This window comes from Anastrepha obliqua, chromosome 5 (genome assembly GCF_027943255.1).
Source record: "Anastrepha obliqua isolate idAnaObli1 chromosome 5, idAnaObli1_1.0, whole genome shotgun sequence".
NCBI classification, from domain to species: Eukaryota; Metazoa; Arthropoda; class Insecta; order Diptera; family Tephritidae; genus Anastrepha; species Anastrepha obliqua.
Window position 1 is genome coordinate 34694209 of NC_072896.1, and position 21362 is coordinate 34715570.

Genomic DNA, 21362 nt, shown 5'->3' on the forward strand with positions numbered 1-21362 from the left:
TGCGTTAAAATTTGTAACAGGAACACCAGATCACGACGATCTTGTTGAAATTAAAACAGGACTGAACCAGCTTATTGAAAATGATAATCAGCAAAGGAAAATAAATTCCCGGTTTGAAAAAATTTTAGCAACATTAAATCCAGAATCAATTTTTAATCAGTCAGTACTAACAGAAATATATAACGAATTAATAACTATTACAAACACCATTAACTTTGCAAAAACCGGAAATTTCTTCTCTGGCACACTTAATTTTGAAGACGTACAGCAGGTAATAAAAGGCGAAATATATGATATTCCAATAATAAATATACTAGAGTATTCTGATATCCACATATGTACTTCTAATAATGCTATAATTACAATTTATAAATATCCCATAATAACAAATAAGTGTAAAATGTACAATGTAACCCCACTAGCCTTTAAATACGGAAAATACCAACTTTATAATAAGATTGCTTTGTGTAATAATAATTTCACTAATTTATCAAAATGCAAAAACTATGTAGGAACACATATTTGTAAAAAAGAACCAAATGATAATTGTACTATCCCTTTATTATTGAAACAAAAAGCCCATTGTAATATTATTCAAGAAAAAAACTTTCCCTTACAAATATTAGATAATGGCAATATACTTATCGACAACGAACACACGTGGAACGGAATTAGGATAAATGGCCCACATTTAATCCAATTCCATTTCAACACAACTATTGATAATAAAACATATATTAATCATAATCAAGAAATAAAAAATGTAATACATGCTCATCAGAACGAAAAAGTTAATGTACTGAGAATCTTAAACTCTGAATCAGATTATAAATTTACCAATATTCAAGAAATGTATAAATTATTTTTACCAATTGAAGAACATCCTTGGAAATTTACTCTATATTTAACCATAATCATAATTATATTAGTTTTAGTCACGTACTTAATTATAAAATTATATACATATCGACAACTACAATTAAACATCAGACACCAAAGAGAGTTCGAATTGGCTTATCTAACCGAGTTACAACGACTACAAAACCTGAGCCCTTAGAAATGAGGACATTTCATTTTTAACACAGGGGAGAGTTAACGACGTTAGTCACATATACATTTATATTTAATGATTACTCATCATTGTCTATACCGACAAATAACAATACTCATATGCACTTTAACCTTGTGTGATAACGATGCACAAAACAACAAACTTATCTCTTATCTTATGATTCACTAACGAACTACGGACAAACAACATAACAATAGAAATACACTATCCCTAAGACAAACAATAATAACCTCGACTAGTAAACAGATAACGACCTATGTACGCATATCAATGGTATAAATAGTTCTAAGATTCATGTAAACTAGTCAGTCTAAGATTATAAATAAAGAATGCACATCTTAGTGCTCTAAAAATAGTCTTTTACTCAAATTATCGATCCAAGATAATAACTCCCGCGATTGCTGTTATTGTTGCTGTTCTTCTCCTTCCAGCGGTCAAATCTCTCTCTCGCTGCTGCAATGTTGCCTAGCTTTGGATATAAAAACGCACTAAAATGCCCATTTAAAGAAAGTAAAACACCAAATTTGTATTGAATTACTTCAAGAGCATTGTATGCGTGTCTTTAATATGTGCGTTTTTTTTTAAATAAATGTGTTATGGTTATGTACAATTTAATTTATAAGTTTTTTGTTAAGAGAACAACTTTGTAAATATCTGAACTGGAGAGAATCAAAGGCTTGAGGTTGTGAGTTAGAGATTAAGTTGGTGTTGTTGCCTCGTATGAGGTGAGATTGGATCGGAGAGGAAGTTTGATGATCTGAATTGATGTTGAATTGTGGAGTAGGATTTAAAATAGTATAAATAGTATAGGGTGGGTAGTTGTGTTGCAATGAGAGACCTGCTGAGAGTTACTCCCAAGTTTGGAATTTGTAGGAGAACTAGAAAACGTAATTGTGTTGCTAGAATTGGTCTGCTTCTGCTACTCACAGCTTTTTAAAAGTTGAGCGAAAGAGGTATTAGAGAGAGAGAGGGAATTTAACATTTGTGTATTTTTATAGCTTCCCGCGTGGAGCATTTATTCTCAGTCTTTATTTTCAAAACCTCTTTTATTTAAAGGTATTTTGGGCAAGTGTTCAATGACAATGGATTTTCTCCGAAATAGTTGGCAAATAAACTACGCAAACAGTTCTCTTCGCCGTGAGGAAGGAAATTTGCTAGTGACACAAGCAGGATTGTTGTTGTAACTTTTGATGGCATGACCTTAAATTTGGCATGATTTGCAACTCATGGGATTTGGAAAATGCGGTTTTACACGTGCACTGCCCCATAAAAATTGAACTTTTTCTGGAAGTTTATACAGATCAAACATCAAAAGAACAACGCCATTTGGTACATGTGCTTTATTTATGATGTTTTTAAATTTAAACACTGGTGTAGTAAGTCTTTCATATTTTCTAAATTGTACCTTTAGAGAATTTTAAATTTTCCTGAAAGTTTACCTTCTCACATCACAAATTTCGTTCAACCGCTTGACAGTTTGCCTTTTTTTTGCAATCGAGGGAGTTTTCACTAGCAGAAGTATATTTCCGTCACATAATTCGGTGATAGAAATTATTTCTTTGCTATTATCTCAATTGCTTTGTGTAGAACAGAAAATAGTGATCAATTTGGGGTTATCTTGTTTAAAAATATGAAACGCTTCACGATTTTGCGTGCCATCCTTGCGCAGAGCCATGCCAATCTTCTCTTCCAATCTGCCGAAGCAAGAACAGCTTGGGAACTAATCTCAATCAATGGTACAATTTGGGTTTTCATAAAACAAAAGAAAAAAATGTCCAAACTTAGAGCCAATTTACGCGATGCTTTTTCACCCTGGGGTTTTTCAAGAAATTTTCGAAAATCTCCGTGCATTTATACGAAAATCTTTCTGAATTTATCTTGTGTGTTTTTTCGATTTTCAAATGGATAATCTTTTTTGGTCATTCATTCGTTGAGCGCGAGCCCAAAGTGCGCTTAAATAAAACCATGAAAATGTCAATAAAATGCGAGCGAAATGGCAAAAAAAAACCCTCATCCCTACCTCGTTTTACCCAGGGTGAGAAGACATCCTGTAAATTGGCTCTTAAAACATAATTTTTTTCCTCAATCAATCAAACGAGACTCAATATGGCCGGCGTTGGTTAGAAATGGAGTTCCCGCTAAGATAATCCGCCTCGTTAAAGCCCTTTCCGAACTGGCAGTGCTCCATAAAGTCAGCTACCCATTCACCACCACTAATGCAGGCGTAAGGCAAGGCCTGTCGCCCTTTCTCTTTGCCATCGTCCTAGACAACTGGGCAGATCAACGATTAGGATACTCATCCTATGGCAAATCAAACGCAGAAAGTGGCGATAGATAGATCACATGCTTAGGAAACCACCAGATAGCATCACGAGAATGTAAATGGACGGAAACCCGCAAAAATCACTTGGAAAGCGCAGATACGAACATCACATGGGACGGCGCAAATACAGTAGCCCCGACCCATGTAAGATGGGCGAAATTTGACATCTTCATCCGTACCGCCAAAACCATAACGTTGAACTAAATACATCGTCGGCATAATCAAAATGTACAAGATAGCGAGACATGTCCGCAGTTTCGATGCTGTAGCAGGGCAGCATTCAAGACGTCACCAATAATAAGCAAGAACAGCACAGGTGATAGAATACCCCCTTGGCGAGCGCCACTTTGTGTATCAAAGGGGTCAGACACTTTCTTCTTATGTAGGACGCGGCTGCAAGCATTTTCGCATGTTGTCTGTATCAAAGATATACAGGGTGCGGCACTCAAAATGTGACCAATTAAAAAGGCCATAAATTTAGTTTGGAAAATTACTTTTATTCAATTTGAAGTAAAAAAGTGTGAAAATAATACTAAATTTAGAATATTTACTGTTGCTCGATATGACCACTTTTTGTCTCGACTATGGCCTTGAGATAGTCCAGAAACGAATTACAAGCTGTCCGAATGTGACTTGCAGGTATATTGGCCCACTCTTTTTTCAGCGTCGCGAGACTTATTTCGGATCTTGCTCTCCAAAATGGACCAAAGAGAATAATTTATCGCATTCGCGTCTGGTGAATTTGAGAGCCATTGTATGGGCGTTCTGAAGTTTGGAGCGTTGTTTTTTAGTCATTCTTCGTTCACTCGAGCTTTGTGAGACGGTGCCGTGTCCTACTGAAACGTCCATGGCCTCCCACCGAAATGTATGTCGGCAAGCGAAGCAACTCCTTCGATCTCTCAAGTCTGACTTATTGCTGCTTTGGTGTGAGATCATGCGCCTTTTGCATCTTGTACGGCTTGACTTTGAGATCATTTTCCAGTATGCGGCGAATGCTGCGATCAGATATTTTCAGTTCTTTTGCCATTTTATTAGCACTTCGTGACGTTTCGTGATGTTACCAGTATTATTGTAACGAGTAATGGTGCGATAACCGAACACTTTATTTACTTTAAGGTGCTCGGGCTCATGAACAATCGCTGGTTGCGACTTTCCAGGAGGTATTCGTAAGGAGACTCAAATTCAGATTACCGGACTACTGCAGTGTAAAAAAGCAACTGATTCACTGATCACTTGTGTAATAACTGTCACGGAGGTTAATATCTACTATGACAACCAAGCGGCAACTAGGACCCCGGGCTCGATGATGGTGCTCTCGGAACTTGTTTGAGTATGCCTGACTCATAAAGAGTCTAATCTAATGTCTGATTTCATTTTTGTTCATATCCGAATTCTTTGATATAAAGCTCATCTGGGTATTTGGTCATAGCGACATTGCAGAAAACTGCGAGGCGGATGAGCTGACCAGACAGGCGACCTGTGCGAGAGTTTCCCTGCGAAATGAGAGGATTGGGATCCGTTGACTACCCGCCGTCTACTCTTGGAGAGATGAGCCTCACGTCAACCCAACAAGGACTGGCCAAGTACAAAAACATGAAAGGTCGCGAAATCTCTCTTGCCACGTGTGAATCAGGGGCGCTAGAGCGATCGTCTGAGGTTAGAAAAATATTAGCTCCCAAATTTTGTGAGTGTCCTTACGGAACACTGGTTGCAAGGTATAGATGCTGCGAAATTTGACATTGAAATTGAAACTTGAAAAAAAAGCGAGCCACGAAGCACCTAGACAATGGTAACACCCAAAATACTCAGGCTAAAAAGCCCATTATATTCAAAGCACTGAAAAGTAAAGACCGAGATAGTCAAGTGGGAAAGGAGGAAAGTGATAGAGAGAAAGAGAGAGAAATGATTGGAGACAGAGGCAGATATAGCTTGAGAATAAACCAGATTCTTTGGCAAATCTGAAAATATGCTCCAGTTTGAGAGAACGAATTTTACTTGTTCTGAAGATATCGGCACCTAAAATTCGTAGCCTTGCTTTAGCAAAGGTAGAACACTCACATAAAAAATGCTCAGTGCCGTCCGCCTCCTCTAAGCAAGACTGGCAAATCGGATTCTCAATGAACACAATGGTGGTCATATGCTGATCCCATGGGTTGTGTCGCGCAATAATACCGATCATCAACCAAACGTCTTTTGTACCAAGTTTTAGAAGAAAGTTCGACAGTATTCACATCACGAAAGACTTTGAAATTCTGCGGCGTTGTAGACTGAACCAACGCTCGTTATATAAATTGCATGTATAATCACAGATCCAATTCATGATTCCTGCATAACTGATTTCAATTAATGAGTCTGGTTGCTGTGTGATAAACGCTAATCCGCAGTTGGCCAATTCATCGGCAATTACTTAGAGTATTTTTTGCATAACTTTGTATTGAGGTAGAGGTGGAACCATCTCAGTGCCTTCTACTTAGGTGTTCGCTTTAAGGGGGGTAAGTTATAAGTATCTTGGTTCGCATCTGCTTGCAACGCTTACTAATATAGCAGGCATTCATATTAAAAAACTGATAGACTTTGGCGGCAGTACGAAGCGGTTAACATCACCGTAACTCAGTCATCGTTCGGTCGTCAGCAATAAATACACATCCAAGCCCCCCTCTCTCTTTCTTTCTTCCTTTCTTCCCACCCTTCTTATGTAAAGGAGCATTGGTATCACAAAGGATGTATTTTTTTATTTCGCCCTCTATGGGCAACCATTTCAATCTAACTTAGTTTTTGTAACATTGGTTTGATAACATGAATAATGTCCTATAATTTCTGTTCAAAAATATTTGCTTTGAAATATCTAACTGCTCCTCCATCGATTGTGGTTTATGCTCAAAAGTTCAGTGTTGCAGGTCAGCTCTAGCGCGAACAAGGCAAAAATTCCAAAAACTATTGGGCTTTTGTTCGCTTAGGTTTCGGCTCGGCTTTCCGAAAACACTTTCTTTACCGCAAACACTTTGCAATTTTTTTACTTTCAAATCCGAGGAAACAAATTTTCTTTACTTATTACATCAACTGACGAAATCAATTGGTAGTTATTTATTCTGATTTCTGATTATTCAACAGCTAAAATACTTTGAATGCATTTAAATATTGTTTTAGTCTTACTCGTGGCATTGCCATTCAAACTGGCCAATGCATATTTTTATTGTGGGGAGGAAAATGAGAAGAAATTATGTCAAACAAGCAAACATTTCATCTGCCATCCTGAAACTGTGGTAAGTAGAGATGCACGTGTGTGTGTCTATGTACTTAAAATAAAGAACAACCAAAATTATGCATTTGCTTAATTAACTTTGCAATCACAAGTCTCGCGAAGGCGAAGTGAAAGCTTTCGCTCCTATGACAAACAAATTGAAACGTATGTTTGTTGATAACCATAATGAGTATCGCAACAAACTGGCTGGAGGGCAGCAGGAATTCAAAGGAGGTGGAAAATTTCCTATTGCCATTCGCATGCGTGAAGTTTTGTGGGACGACGAATTGGCTTATATAGCTGGAGAGCATGCAAAACGCTGCCATATGGCGCATGATGAGTGTCGTTCCACCGAAAGATTTCCAGGCGCCGGACAAAATCTTTTCACAAAAAATCGGGATAGTGAGATGTACACTAATGCGCCTGAAGTAGTGCTCAGGGCTGTGGATGCTTGGTGGGAAGAATGTGCTAAAGTGGAGGATGGCAATAAGTTGACAGAAGAATTTCCTGGAGGGTGAGTGAATATGAAACAAATAAAGAGTTTGTTTGATTTTGGAAATAATAAAAACCAATAAATAGATTTTAAGCAATCCAACTCAGCTCACTGCTGGCTTAAAATATGGTAAAGGATATGTTGGACGCCTAAGCCTTTATTCTGAAAAAAAGCCTAATATACAAGGGGTGCTCGAAACGTTTATGGAATGAAAGAGGAACGAATGTTAGCTTGAAGATGTAGTTTTTTTTGTTTTTTTCCCAACAAATTTTTATTTTCAATCTGTTGAGTGACCATTTGCTTTATTTTTGGATCGTGTATGAGGAAGTTCAAATATCTAATGCATCACCAAAGCAGCTAACACAGTCGTGGTATGTCATGAGACGTTTGGCATCGTCGCCCACCCTGGAACCGCTTCCGCATTACTTCAGAGTGGAGTTCCATATTTCTCCTTCCTATTTAGATCTATGCGTGTGTCTCTCTTTTTCATCTGGAGTATATTTTCCGTAAATCCGCTGATGATTTCCCACATTTCTTCACTGCTTAGCATCTTCGGGATTACATTTTCAGTGCTTAAATGACTGACTGCATTCTCCAACGTTCGACGTTGCTTCGAAAGTGCGAATTGGAAAAAGGTGTGTTCAGCATTATCGTCGGCTACATCACCGTATATGCCTGGGAGTGTTAGAATTTTTCTATTTTGAACAAGTATTTCTGGAAATTGGCCTATACAATTGTGTACTCAAAATTAAAAAAAAAACCAGAATTTTATAAAAAAGTGCGAAATTTTTATGAAAATTTAACAATTGGTACAATGTTTGAAACTGAGTTAAAGAAATGCCGCGAATCGTTTTTTCGCAAAACAAAAAAATTTTTTGCAGATGATACCCGGCCCTAATAGCTGAAACTAGGGCCTTGTGGTCTTTGTTAAAGGATGAAATATATTTTTAGAAAAACTATGTTAAATTAAAATAATTGCAAAAACTTACTCGACTCATTTACTGTCTCCGAAAATATTTCTGAAAGAGACTAGAGTTTTACCTCTTATAATTCTTATACTTCCTCATTCCTTATTATGAGACTCAAATGCCTTTAATATAAATATTTAACTAAACTTTATTAAAAAAAGAAAATGTATGTATTCGGTGTGAGAATAAGTTTCCGCTCTCGTAAAGGAGGTGACGCTGCTGATACTATTTCAAGCACCATTAAATACAATTTGTAAGGAGTGGTCTCCACGCTTCCAAAGTGGCAATTTCGACGTGCGTGATGAAGATCGCGAAGGGGCATCGATTCGAAATTGGAAGATACGCAACCACAACAATTATTGGATGAAGACGCATGTCGAACCTTTGATGATGTGTGTAAAAAGTTGGATCTTAGCAGATCAACCGTTGGTAAGCGTTTGCACGCGATGGGAATGGTCCAGAAAGCAGGTAACTGGGTGCGAGGTCCATTGAAGGAGAGGAATATCGAGAGACGTTTGGTGACATGTGAGATGCTTCTTCAACGGCAGCAAAGAAAAGGTTTTTGCATCGCATCGTCACTCACTATGAATAATGGATCTATTATGATAACCCTAAGCGTCGGAAATGTTGGTGCCACCTAAGTGAATCTGTGTCGATGGAGACAGCGAAAATTATATTCATTCTTCAAAGGTTATATTGTGTATCTGATGCTATCAGAAGGGTGTCATCTATTATGGGCTCCTTAAACCATCTGAAAACATCACAGGTAATCGTTTCCGACTGCAGCTAATGCAATTGAATCAAACTCTCAAAGAAAAGCGGCCGGAATGGGACGGTAGACATGACAAACTGAATTTGCTGCATTATAGTCTTGCGTTATTACGTTGCTAAATCAGTCCAGAAATATTTAGAAGGACTGAATTGGGAAATTTTGCCTCACCCGCTGTATTCTCCAGACATTGCACCTTCGGATTACCATCTGTTTTGATGAATGCAGTCAGCTCTTATTGTATCACAGTTGACTTCTTGCAAGGGCATCGCACACTGGCTCAATGAGTTGATCAAGTCAAAAGAACTCGAATTTTCGCCAGAGCAATCCGTATGCTGCCTGAAATATGGAGTAAAGTTATAGCTTCCAATGTCACATACTTCACATAATATTAGGTACTAGCAAACCCGGCCCGCTTTGCTGGGCAAATACACGGTGGATCCACGTTTTGGCATATATTTCGAGACCCTAGTCATCAATAAGTATGAAAATTACCCCATATTAAAGCACTTATCAACAGCTTTCATTTGATACCCATATTGTACATACACAACCAAAGGTTACCCGGGTCCACGTTTTGACCTATATCTCGAGACCCTAGTCACGGAACGGTATGTAAAATAGTCTATACTATAGAAATCATTAACAGCTTCCATTTGCTACCAATATTGTACATATACGTCCGAAGGTTACCCGGGTCCACGTTTTGACCTATATCTCGAGACCCTATCTACCAATAGGTATTCAAACTATACGGAAACCATCTTCAATACCTACTTAACAATGTGTGTAAGTTTGGTTTAATTCGGTTTAAAGACACGTCGGGTCCACGTTTTGGCATATATTTCGAGACCCTAGTCATCAATAGGTATGAAAATTAACCCGTATTAAAGCTCTTAACCACAGCTTTCATTTGATATCCATATTGTACAAACATATTTTAGGGTCCACGTTTTGGTCTCTATCTCGAGACCCTAGTCACGGAGCGGATGGAAATACTCTGAACTAAAGCATTCACCAACAGCTTCCATTTGATACCCATATTGTACATACTCATCCCCAGGTTACCCGGGTCCACGTTTTGACCTATATCTCGAGACCGTATCTACCAATAGGTATCCAAACTATACGGAAACCATCTTCAATACCTCCTTAACAATGTGTGTAAGTTTGGTTTAATTCGGTGCAAAGACACGGCGGGTCCACGTTTTGGCATATATTTCGAGACCTTAGTGATCAATAGGTATGAAAATGACCCCGTATTAAAGTACTTATCAACAGCTTTCATTTGATACCCATATTGTACATACACAACCAAAGGTTACCCGGGTCCACGTTTTGACCATTTTCCCGGCAATTATTCGAATTTTTCTCACCTTTTAAACCTTCCCTAGACCTCCACGAATAATTCAAGACCAAGATAAGATAAATCCGTTCAGCCGTTCTCGAGTTTTAAGCGAATATAGGGACAGATTTTCACATTTATATATATAGAAGATTATTTAATTGTTTAAAAAACTCGTAATTTTGGCTACGGAAGGACGGAAACTTATTCCCATACCCAACACTTTTTTGTAACGAATGTATTAAGAGGCTAAAAACGTAAGAAACAAATCACACTGTGCGATACTTCTAATACGCAAGTAATGACCATTTTACAAGGTGGCGCAAAATTAATCAATCCATCGGAAAATTTATAATGTTTGCAAATGGCGTTGTGCGCCAATCACATTTCGCACTTATGAACTGCGCATTGCAGCGTACAAACAGACAAGCACTGAGTGCATAAAGATCAAAATAAGGATTTCCATCACTCAAAATCAGTTTCGTTTTTTTTTTATTTTTAGTAAAAAGCAATTCAAAGAACAATTGAATGATTAATTTTGCGTCACCTTGTAGAAGCATTCGATCACATCAAACGCGTTTTGCTTGTTTGCTTCAACAACGCAAGGTAACTCAGGGCTAAACAAGAATTCGAAAAACAGCTTCCAAGCTTTTAATTTACCATGGCTGCCTTAGCAAGCAGAATGGCATAAGCATTCCTTCATAGATCAATGCTTAATACAAATAGAAACCACTATGAATTTTTTACGCAAAATACTCGTAAGCAAAATATTCACGGCCACTTCTTGTTAACTCACATTCCTGGCGTTCATTCAGCACACGCGCACTATTTGCTATTTATATGAAACTCATGAGCTATTGCTTTGCATGGCTGAAATTTTTTAAATAGGCATTAACCTAAAACAATGTAATTTACTTATGTAAATCCTTATTTCTAGTGAGCCAGACTGGCACGAAATCGGTCATTTCACTGCGATGGCAAACGAACGCGCTGCATTTGTTGGCTGTGGTGTGGCATTTTGTGATAACTGTACTACGCGCAAATATTGCGTGCATGTCACCTGCAATTACTCACGTACAAATTTAGCAAAAAGTTTTATGTACAAAACAGGCGATAAACCAGCATCAGCATGCGACTACTATGAGACTACACCAAGCGAAAGATATCCGAATCTCTGCATAAATAATGGAAAATTTTATAACGACGTCAGTTAGAATTGTAAATATATAAAAGTTGTACTATCATTGTTTGTATGAAGATTAAAATGAAAAAGAGAATTATTGAAATATTATTGCGAGATAATTTTTTATGTTAAATGTTGAGGCGTGAGTACTAAGAAAAGTGCGGTAAGTGGCTTGGAAAATTGTTATGTATATATAAATTTGATGTAGTCTTAATTTGAACATATATTTTGGTCTGAAAAATGAGAGCTCAATGAGGTAGTCGTATGACATCCTGTAAACGTGCTCTTGGTGGGCATTTAAATGATGGCATTTTCACATATTAATTGTTAAGTGCCATATTTTGGACAAATATAGTGAAACGTGCATCTACATTTTTTCCTGTTTCATTTTAAAACAACATCTAGGTGCGAATTTTGAAAGTTCCTTTATAAATATCGACGTGAAATCGTTTGCTTTGGATATATGGACAATTTTCCTTGAATATATGGGAGAGAAAAAAAATTGTCTTCCCCTCCCCGTGTATTTTTTCTTCTGATTTTCCTTAAAAAATATTGATAGATAGAAAAAATTATATTTCACTTGCCCTTATGAGCGATAAAACACCGTTTCGAAATGCTCTAACACTGCTGTTCTCTTAGCATTCACATAACATTACGTTTATGCATATGGCATAACATTACTGTTAACACAAATGTAGGTCCTGCTGTTATTTGCATAAGGCTGTGAACACCAACTTTTAGCACCAACAAAAACATCAACCTTCCGTAACGGCACTTCATTGTCGCTGTTGCTGTTGCCATTTTCACTAAACTAAACACAGATGATGTGTGGGTGTGTGCGTATGCATGAGTGGAAGCATTGTAATCGTATGCTTAAATATAGTATTTGCGTGGCACCTTCATCCACCTGCTGTCGCATTGCAATTGTGACGAAATGCGGTCGTCTGCTTCGACTTGATTGCCTGATCTCCCAAGCGACATTTATTAGCTTGAATGTTTTCACACCTTCGCGGCACGTTAATAACACGACAGGGACATTTTAGTTTGAGTAGTCAAGTTAAGAGGCTTGTAGCGGTAAAATACTACTGTGGCAAAGCAGCAGCATTTCAAACGGCATGCTTACATATGTATGTACACAGTTACCTGTGGTTTGATGGTGCAGGTGCAGGTTCAAGTGCAGATTCAGGTGATGAGTTGTTCGCTTGTCGTACTGCTTAAAAGGTAGTTTATTGCTGTCATTTTTTGTTTTACTGCTGAATGTTGGCTTCTATCATCGCGCGCTTATTCTATTGAAAGATGGCACAAGCTGGATTCTTCCTCTTATAATTAAATTTTTTCGTTCATAACAAGTGTGTGCACAATTAAAAAAAATTTTTTTTCTCCAGCGATTGACAGAATTTGTACGTACATACACACGTATTCATAGCGAACCTACGCAAAGTGGTGTAACCAGACCAATAACATCATTTCGTACATAAGAACGACATCTCTTCGTTTTGTGCTGACATCCAGATGTTGAAGGCGAAAAACAAAATTAATCAGCACGTCCACCGACAACACCTTGTATAGATTTGGCTTGTTTGTATATTTTCTTTTAGCGAAAAGGTTCACTAAAGTCCTCCAAAAAAACTAAAAATTGGAATACGAGGGGTGCCTTTTATATGTCGGGACTAGAGAACAAAAACAAATTTTAATCATCGAAAATCACTTTATTGTTTTTCAAAATATTCTCCATGAAGATCTATACACTTTTGCATGCGTTTGAACCAATTGTCGAAGCACTTTTGCCACTCTGAGTGAGGTACCTCCAAAACATGCATTCTGAATGCCGCAACCGCTTCTTCAGGTGTCGAAAAACGTTGACCTCTCAGTTTGTTTTTTACGTACGGGAATAAAAAGAAGTCATTCGGTGCCAAGTCAGGCTAAACGGCGAATTCGATGCTTTGGGTGCTCAAAAATGCAGTTGTTTGAGCCGATGTGTGAGAGCTCGCATTGTCCTGGTGAAGAGTGATCCGTCTTTGGCGATTGGTTTTCCTAATTTCTTGGAAGACAACTGGCAAACAAATGGTTGTGTACCACTCAAAATTTACTGTTCTGCGTTGTTCCAGTGGTACGGTTGCGACATGTCCAGTTTTTCCGAAAAAACAGGCGACCATTTGCTTGGAAGTGCTTCGTGCGCGAACAGCTTTTGTTGGATTTGGCTCATCTTGAAACACCCATACAGTCGACTGCTGTTTACTTTCGGGCTCATACGCGTAAATCCATGATTCATCACCTGTCATGATGTCATAGACGTGTTTCGAAGCCCCGTGATCGCATTTTTTGAGCATTTCCTTCGACCAATCGACACGAGCCTTTTTTTGAGCAATTGACAAATTGTGTGGGATCCAACGCGAACAAATTTTTTTGACAGTCAAATGTTTATGCAATATTGGATGTATGCTGGTCCAGCGAGTCAGTCATAATTGGTGTTTACGGGTGGCTGAATTATGGCGCAGTTCCGACCAACAGTTGAAAGGGATTATCTTTAAAAAATTAATGTCATGAATGGTTCTATAGAAAAATAATAAATTTGAATTTTCGTTATTTTATTTCAATTTAAAATCTGAGATCTCTAAATTGACGCCCCTTTATATATAGTTATTAAGAAACGACTCTTAAGAATTATATGTGCAAAATGGCTGCACTTACATGTCCATCGTGAACAAATCCGCCAAATAGTCGATTCATGAATGGGCAATTGTTGAGAGCGTCAAGATATCGATGTTGAAGGCGGTATCGAAAGTTGTTCAGGTACACTTTGCGCTATAGCGACAATATTTTCAGCAGAACGTCCAGTTTTTGGTGCATCAGTCCTTTTTCTTTACTCGACAGAACCAGAACCAGTTTCTTGAATTTTTTTCACGATTCTTTGAATTGTCGACGCATTCGTATGATTGTTTCTACCAAAAACAGCAAATTTTACTCGTTGCTCCTAAAGAGCGGCGATTTTTATAATAAATTTCAATAATTTTACTGCGTTGCTCTATCAGAGATAGAGCATAAAGATAATATTGATAATTGACTTAAAGATGGCATAAAAATGGTACCGTCTAAGAATTATTCACTGCTGCTTTTCGGCTAATGGGCGCCTTTTTTGAACTAGAATCTCTGAGATAAATCCATGATTATGATGGTTGCTTAGTTTCTGATGTGTGCTGATGAATCCAGGTTTCATCAGCGGTGACAACTCGCGGCAAAAATTGCTTCGAATCTCGCTTAAATTGCTCCAAAGATTGCTTCGAAGTTAGCAGCTGCATCTGCTTGTTGTCCACTGACAATTTTTTCATTCCCAACTTATCATGTAAAATATTAACTGCCGTGCACTTTTGTTCGTCAATCAGCGAGAATCATGTCGTGGACTTTTTGAATAATTTCCTCGGTAACCACGTCTGGCGTTGGGCGTCCTGGTCGCTCCTCGTCAAAAACGGATGTTCATCCACATTTAAATTCTATCTAACTGTTGTCAAAGACGTCGAAGCGTCCCCATAGACAGCATCCAACTTTGCTTTCATCTCCTCGCATTTGTTCTCATCACAAACCAAAAAGCGAACTACCGAACGCTACTGGTCTTTTTTCAACTTAACGAAAATCACGAAACACCCGAATATCTGCCAAATCCAAACGAGCCTACCAATCAGTCTGAAAATCGTTTTGGCGTCGTTTGTTATGCCTCTGTCATCAACACGGGTACTTATTGAACCTCCCTCGTAACCAGGTAGATACTATGAGCTCATGTACAAAACAAACTTCATCAAAGCGAAGGTAAGTGGAAGTAGTCGGCCTACATGGCAATATTCCTTACGGCCGTGAAAGTACCAATACAATTTACCTTCCCTGCATATCTCGTATTAATAGATAATATTGTACAATTTGAATTTATTGTAATGAACTAAACCAAACGAAAATTAAAAAACGAAAATTTAGTAGTCACCAACAATTTTTAATTTCTACAGCAATGCTCTGTGTAGGCAAAGAGTAGAAAGCCTTGCAAGGAAGGAAAATTTTGCAGCAAAACCTTATTGCACAGAGGAAAGAATCGATTGCTTAAACATATAACAGATAAAATTGAAAACATTTACGCCAGCCATTTCAACTACATCTCGCGATATTCGGAAAACTTTTTCTACTAGCTATTTTAAATATATTCATATAAATAGCGCATACCACCTCTTTAGGTGTTTGGTCGAGCTCTTCCTCGCATTTGTAGCGTGCGTCTTGATGTTGTTCAATAGTTTTATGACGCCTCCGAATGGTAGATAACTTTTTTATGAGGAACTTCTTCATGGCAGAAATGCATTCGAAATTCTAAAACTTTTGCACAAAGACACAACAAACCAGATCTGGCTGCAAGAAGAACTCTCTTAATCTAAATGCAAGGGCTTTTAAGTCTATTTGAACGGCGATGTCGTTAGCTGGTGGCTCAAATACAGGGCTCTTATTCTTAAGGATTTCTCATAATCTGCTTGTAATTTGTTGTATACTGATTAATTTATATTTTCATTTTAGGATCAGCTTTTGAATTATTTAATATTGAAGAAAGAAAATCCCCGACTAACAACTTCTGTTCTTCTACTCGAACTACTACTTCTACTTCTACTTCTACTTCTACTTCTACTTCTACTTCTACTTCTACTTCTACTTCTACTTCTACTTCTACTTCTACTTCTACTTCTACTTCTACTTCTACTTCTACTTCTACTTCTACTTCTACTTCTACTTCTACTTCTACTTCTACTTCTACTTCTACTTCTACTACTACTTCTACTTCTACTTCTACTTCTACTTCTACTTCTACTTCTACTTCTACTTCTACTTCTACTTCTACTTCTACTTCTACTTCTACTTCTACTTCTACTTCTACTTCTACTTCTACTTCTACTTCTACTTCTACTTCTACTTCTACTTCTACTTCTACTTCTACTTCTACTTCTACTTCTACTTCTACTTCTACTTATACTTATACTTATACTTATACTTATACTTATACTTATACTTATACTTATACTTATACTTATACTTATACTTATACTTATACTTATACTTATACTTATACTTATACTTATACTTATACTTATACTTATACTTATACTTATACTTATACTTATACTTATACTTCTACTTCTACGGCTATGCAAGACGACGTTGCTCAATACCAGCAGCGCCACAGAATTAAGAAAGACCTATCCGAGCCGTTAGATAGCAAAGGGCGTTTCAAACAGATTGACTCGCTGTCGTGTGACTTCTTTAACCTGACATTGGAAAAGATCTTGCGAGCCGTAGAACTTAATCGTTCAAGCACAATTTTTATATGAGCGTACAATCGCTCGCGTATGCAGACGATATTAACATCATCGGCCTCAACAGCCGCGTTGTTAATTCTGTCTTTTCTACACTGTATAAAGAAACAAAGCGATTGGGTCTGGTGCTGGGACAAAACCAAGTACCTCCCGTCTTCAAACAAACAGTCGGCGCACTCGCGTATCGGCACCCTCGTCACTATTCACAGTTATGATTTCGAGGTTGTAAAAGACTTCGTTTATGTAGGAATCAACATGAACACCTTGAAATCCAACGTAGAATCTCTCTTACCAACAAGTGCTACTTTGGACTAAGTAGGCAATTGAGTAGTAAAGTCCTCTCTCTACACTCATAATTAACTCTCTCCAAGGCTCTTATCATGCCCATCCTAACGTATGGTGCAGAAGCTTGGACGATGCCAACATGCGATGAGACGACGCTTGGAGTGCTTGAGAGAAAGATTCTGCGCAAGATTTTTGGGCCTTTGCACGTTGGCAGTGACGAATATCGCAGGCGATGGAACGATGAGCTGACAAAGCGCAGCGAATAAAGATCCAGCGGCTAAGTTGACTGGGCCATGTCGTCCGGTTGATGACGAGAAAGAAACGACTGGCGCGCTTTGTTAAACTCGGCCAAAATCGCGTAAGCGGTTATCGTACCAATTAAGAAGAAGAAGAATCACGCACCAACCCATTCCGCTATGGCGGCCGTTAGCTCTTACAAGCTAAATTTATTTAAAAGCTTTGAAGAATTTCGCCTCCGCCCCCTCCCAATGCTGCAAAGTACAATTTGTGGCGGCTAACCGACTTTAAATTACCCCACTGCGGCATGTAATTTAACTTTCTCGCTTTTACCATTTCTCTGGCACTTTTATGCTTTAATTTTTAATCTTTCGCTGCTATAACAAACAACACTAACAAATTAAGAACGGAAATTAAAGGAACGACTTGATTTAAATTAGAAAAGTTTTGGACAATTGTTGGCGTTTTTCTAGTACTGTTGCTAATGCTTGTTGTTATTGTTTTTGAGTTACACAGACTAGGCGAAGAAACTTCGCTTAGGCGCACCCAACAATGCACGTCGAGAAAGCAAAGCGGTGGGGAGTAATTTGTGCAAGAAATATTTATATAAACGAGTAAAAGAGCTTCATAGCGAAAGTGGCAGGGCTGAGCAGAGAGGGGGCAGCTAAGTAAGGAAGTGCATATGCAGACTTAAGTTTAAAAGTACAATTACGAAAAGCATAAAATTGTACTAAAATAGAAATTAAATCTATTTTTCAAGATGTCAGCGCTCAAGCAGAAATAAATTCGTTTATTTTTTAAGTTAGTTTTGTTAGTGAAAGTGGAAAATGAAAGCATAGCATTTTTTTAGACTGCAGCTGATAATTATTTTGCCGCATTTTAGTTACGCAAAATTTTTAGTTACATTTTATTTGCTTGCACTTGCAGACACATTTTAAAAGTCGCAAAAGAAATGCTTCAAGTGATTGTCAAAGAGTTTAGGCAGCGTTGCCGGAAGGGAGCACAGATTAAATTTCCTCACTTTCAAGAAGTTGCTTGTCTGCTTGTCTCCGTTTATTCCTCACTGCTTCTCTCCTCCTCAAGTTGCTAAGTATTTGGTTAAGTGAGTGTTTGAATTTGCATGCCAGTGTTTGCCTTCAGTGATTTCTTTCAGGCGTTGCATTTTCGAATGTTTTTTTTTTGTTTTTGTACACAAAAACTAAGCTGATTAAAATTCCACAAAATTTCACAAACTGTGTGAATGCAATTTTGTTGCCACACTTAAGTGACTCTGAAGGTTAGAAAAGTCTGAGCAGAGGTGAGGTCAGCAGTTGAGGATGCGGTAGAAAGTTTTATCTAAAAACTTGCCATTGTGTTTCGAAAAAAAAAAAAAAATACATATATATATACCAGTCAGATAGCGCAAATGTCCTTGAGCTTTCAGCTCAATTAAGCTACACAAGCACTCAACTGCCTACATATAAACATTTGCAATTAACGTTTTCGAAAAGACATTCAAGTGCACTAAATTGCCCGCCTTTAATTGGACTTTAACAGCAGAGGGAAAACAACTGCTTATATTCGTGCTCACTACATTGGGTAAAGTTAGAGGTGTTGGTTTCACTTGGTGTCTCCAACTGGCGCCAGTTAGCACGAGAAAGAAATGGCTGGCGCGCTTTGTTGAACTCGGCCAAAATCGCCAATCAAGAAGAAGAAGAAGACGTGTTCAACGTTTTCCAACTTCATTTCAATCATGAAATTAAGAAGATGCCGCGGATCACATTTGAACGATGCCATCTTCCATATCTTATGGCGCACTTGTACCTTTCAAACAGAGGCCAAAAATTGTTAAGGAGGGTAAAATATTTAAACATTTTTTTTTATATTTTGTTTTACTTTTTTAAAATTCATAATCAGGAAAATAGTTTAAAAATTTCAAATTGCTCAGTGCGAAATTGTCTAAGTTCTGGGCGTGTGTGCTTCCATTTCTTCAGTACGGATCGATTTTAAAGGGGTTTTTTTCGTCCTTTTTATTTTTGAAGCCTGTATATGACATAACTGAAAATCAACTTTCTGGATTTCAGAATAGATGAACATAGAGAGAAAAGAAATTGCTGACGAGCCTGCCATGTACGGAACTGAACTGGTCTCAGAGACCTCCTGCCAGGTCTTCGGCATCGCCCTGATTGTTGTTAAAGGGGAATTGCACAACTTGTTCCCTAGAAAAGCGCAGGGCACATGAAGCTCAATTTCTTCGTGAGCTATTTCGAAAACCCTTTGGTCCCATTACAACAGACGCGGGACATGGAAAGCTTTAAACAAATTTGACCGATTTTTATTTTCAACTCTATTGTTTATTTTTTTACATATTAGTCGTCTCCATTACATCAATAGCTCTGATTAGTTGTATATATCTGCCTGTTGGAGGTCCCGCCATTGTATCAAAAAGGCGCTTTAGTGCTACTTGGGGAGTGGCCGAGTGGTACTTCAACCAATTCACCTACCTACCTACCTACTTGTTTAATTTTTCACGAGGTATGACTGGAAGCTTTTTCAAATACTTTTTAAACTTACAGTAATGGATTGCTCGATTTTTTTTACCGGTTGTTTGGCTTCCAAGCGCTACGAAAAATTAAAAAATTTGAAGAAAATCCGCTCAGCAGTTCTTTGAGTTCACATGGTTTCCTGTTCATAGATTTATTGCAGGAAACTGCAAGGCTAAGGTAGACTAAGTTGATTAAGGAAGTTTCTCTGAGCAAGGTTAGTATTGGCCTCTCTTGGATACCTGTTACGGCTGCAAAATCGGGCTACATATCAACTTAGCGAGCGCTCAGGCATGCAAGATGGTGGAATCCCTCAGGATGTGTGGATGCTGGAATGGAGGTCCTGGAGAGAGCTGCTAGGCCTAACAAAATTTGAACTCTTCATTATGATGGGAGTACTAATCAGGAACTGCCTCTAGAGAGAGTCTTAGCATTACTTGGATTTCCATTTGGTTGAAGTGGAATCGTCTCAGCCCCGTCCTGCTTTCGTGAAACTTAGGTTTAGTTATCTTACCTCTGATTGTTTAGACACGCCTGATGAGGCAATACCTCTGGCTGGCTGTTAAATTTAATCGTCAGCCCACATCCGAATTCTTCGATATAAAGCTCATCTGGGTACCTGGTCATAGTGACTTTGCAGAAAGCTGCAAGGCAGATGAGCTGATTAAAGAAGGGACCTTTGAGATAGTTAACCCGCGAAACGAGAGGGTTATCATCCAGTTTACCACTTATGGCCTGCTCGTGGAGAAGTGGGCTTCGCGGCAACTCAGCGAGCAGTGGGCAAGTACACAAACTTGTAAGGTCGCGAAATCTTTCTGGCCACGAGTGAATTGGCGGCGCTTGAGATTAACAAAATCTCAGCTCTAAAATTTCGTTGGTACCCTTACAGGACATTGGCCGCGAGGTATATATGCTGTGAGACTCGGCATTACTTCGAGTTCTTTTTACGTCAGTTGTGTGGAGGATGAGGTGGAATCAGCTCAGCACCTCATCTTGACTCTCATCTCTTTGCTATGCCTACTGATATAGTAGGAATTGATATTAAAAACCTGATGAATTTGATGATGATGACGAAGCGGTTAATACAACTGTAAATCAATTAACCTTCGGTTCACTTCACCAAACACATAGCCCCCCTCTCCTTCTTCTTCCCTTCCGAACCTTCTTATCTCTTTTCCAATGGTATCAGTAGGAACGATATTTTGATTTTGGTCCAATTGTGCCCCTTTATGCGCAACCATTTCAACCTACCTTATCCTGAAGTGGTTACCAAAGCCATTACTAGTCATCGTTTAGAAGATACGAAGTTTTGATATGAGAGTCATCCAGTTTTCGATGTGAAGAGAATAAGCAGGGCTCTTAGCAGAGCTCGCTTCAATGTGGTCAATATTAAAATATTTATTTAACTAAAGTTAAACTAGCGTCAGCCGTAGCCGAGTGGTTTGTGTGCGACTACCATTCGGTTGGGCCCGGACGCGAAACCCACTATGTGCATGAAACACAAAATAATAACAACAACAACTAAACAACAACAACTAAAATAAATTTAAGAAAAATAACTTTAGAAAAAAATCAGTACACAAAT

General features: G+C 38.2%; 1 protein-coding gene and 1 pseudogene across 1 annotated transcript; one reads left to right on the forward strand and one right to left on the reverse strand.

Moving 5' to 3' along the window:
* Nucleotides 1–2696: 2696 nt before the first annotated feature.
* LOC129249632 (U6 spliceosomal RNA) lies at nt 2697–2787 on the reverse strand (annotated as a pseudogene).
* Nucleotides 2788–6472: 3685 nt separating this feature from the next.
* On the forward strand, nt 6473–11502 carry LOC129248502 (antigen 5 like allergen Cul n 1-like). Its single transcript, XM_054888071.1, has 3 exons — nt 6473–6658; nt 6750–7150; nt 11149–11502. The coding sequence occupies exons 1-3, from the start codon at nt 6521–6523 to the stop codon at nt 11423–11425; spliced, it is 816 nt and encodes a 271-aa protein (XP_054744046.1). The 5' UTR covers nt 6473–6520; the 3' UTR covers nt 11426–11502.
* The last annotated feature ends 9860 nt before the right edge of the window (nt 11503–21362 follow it).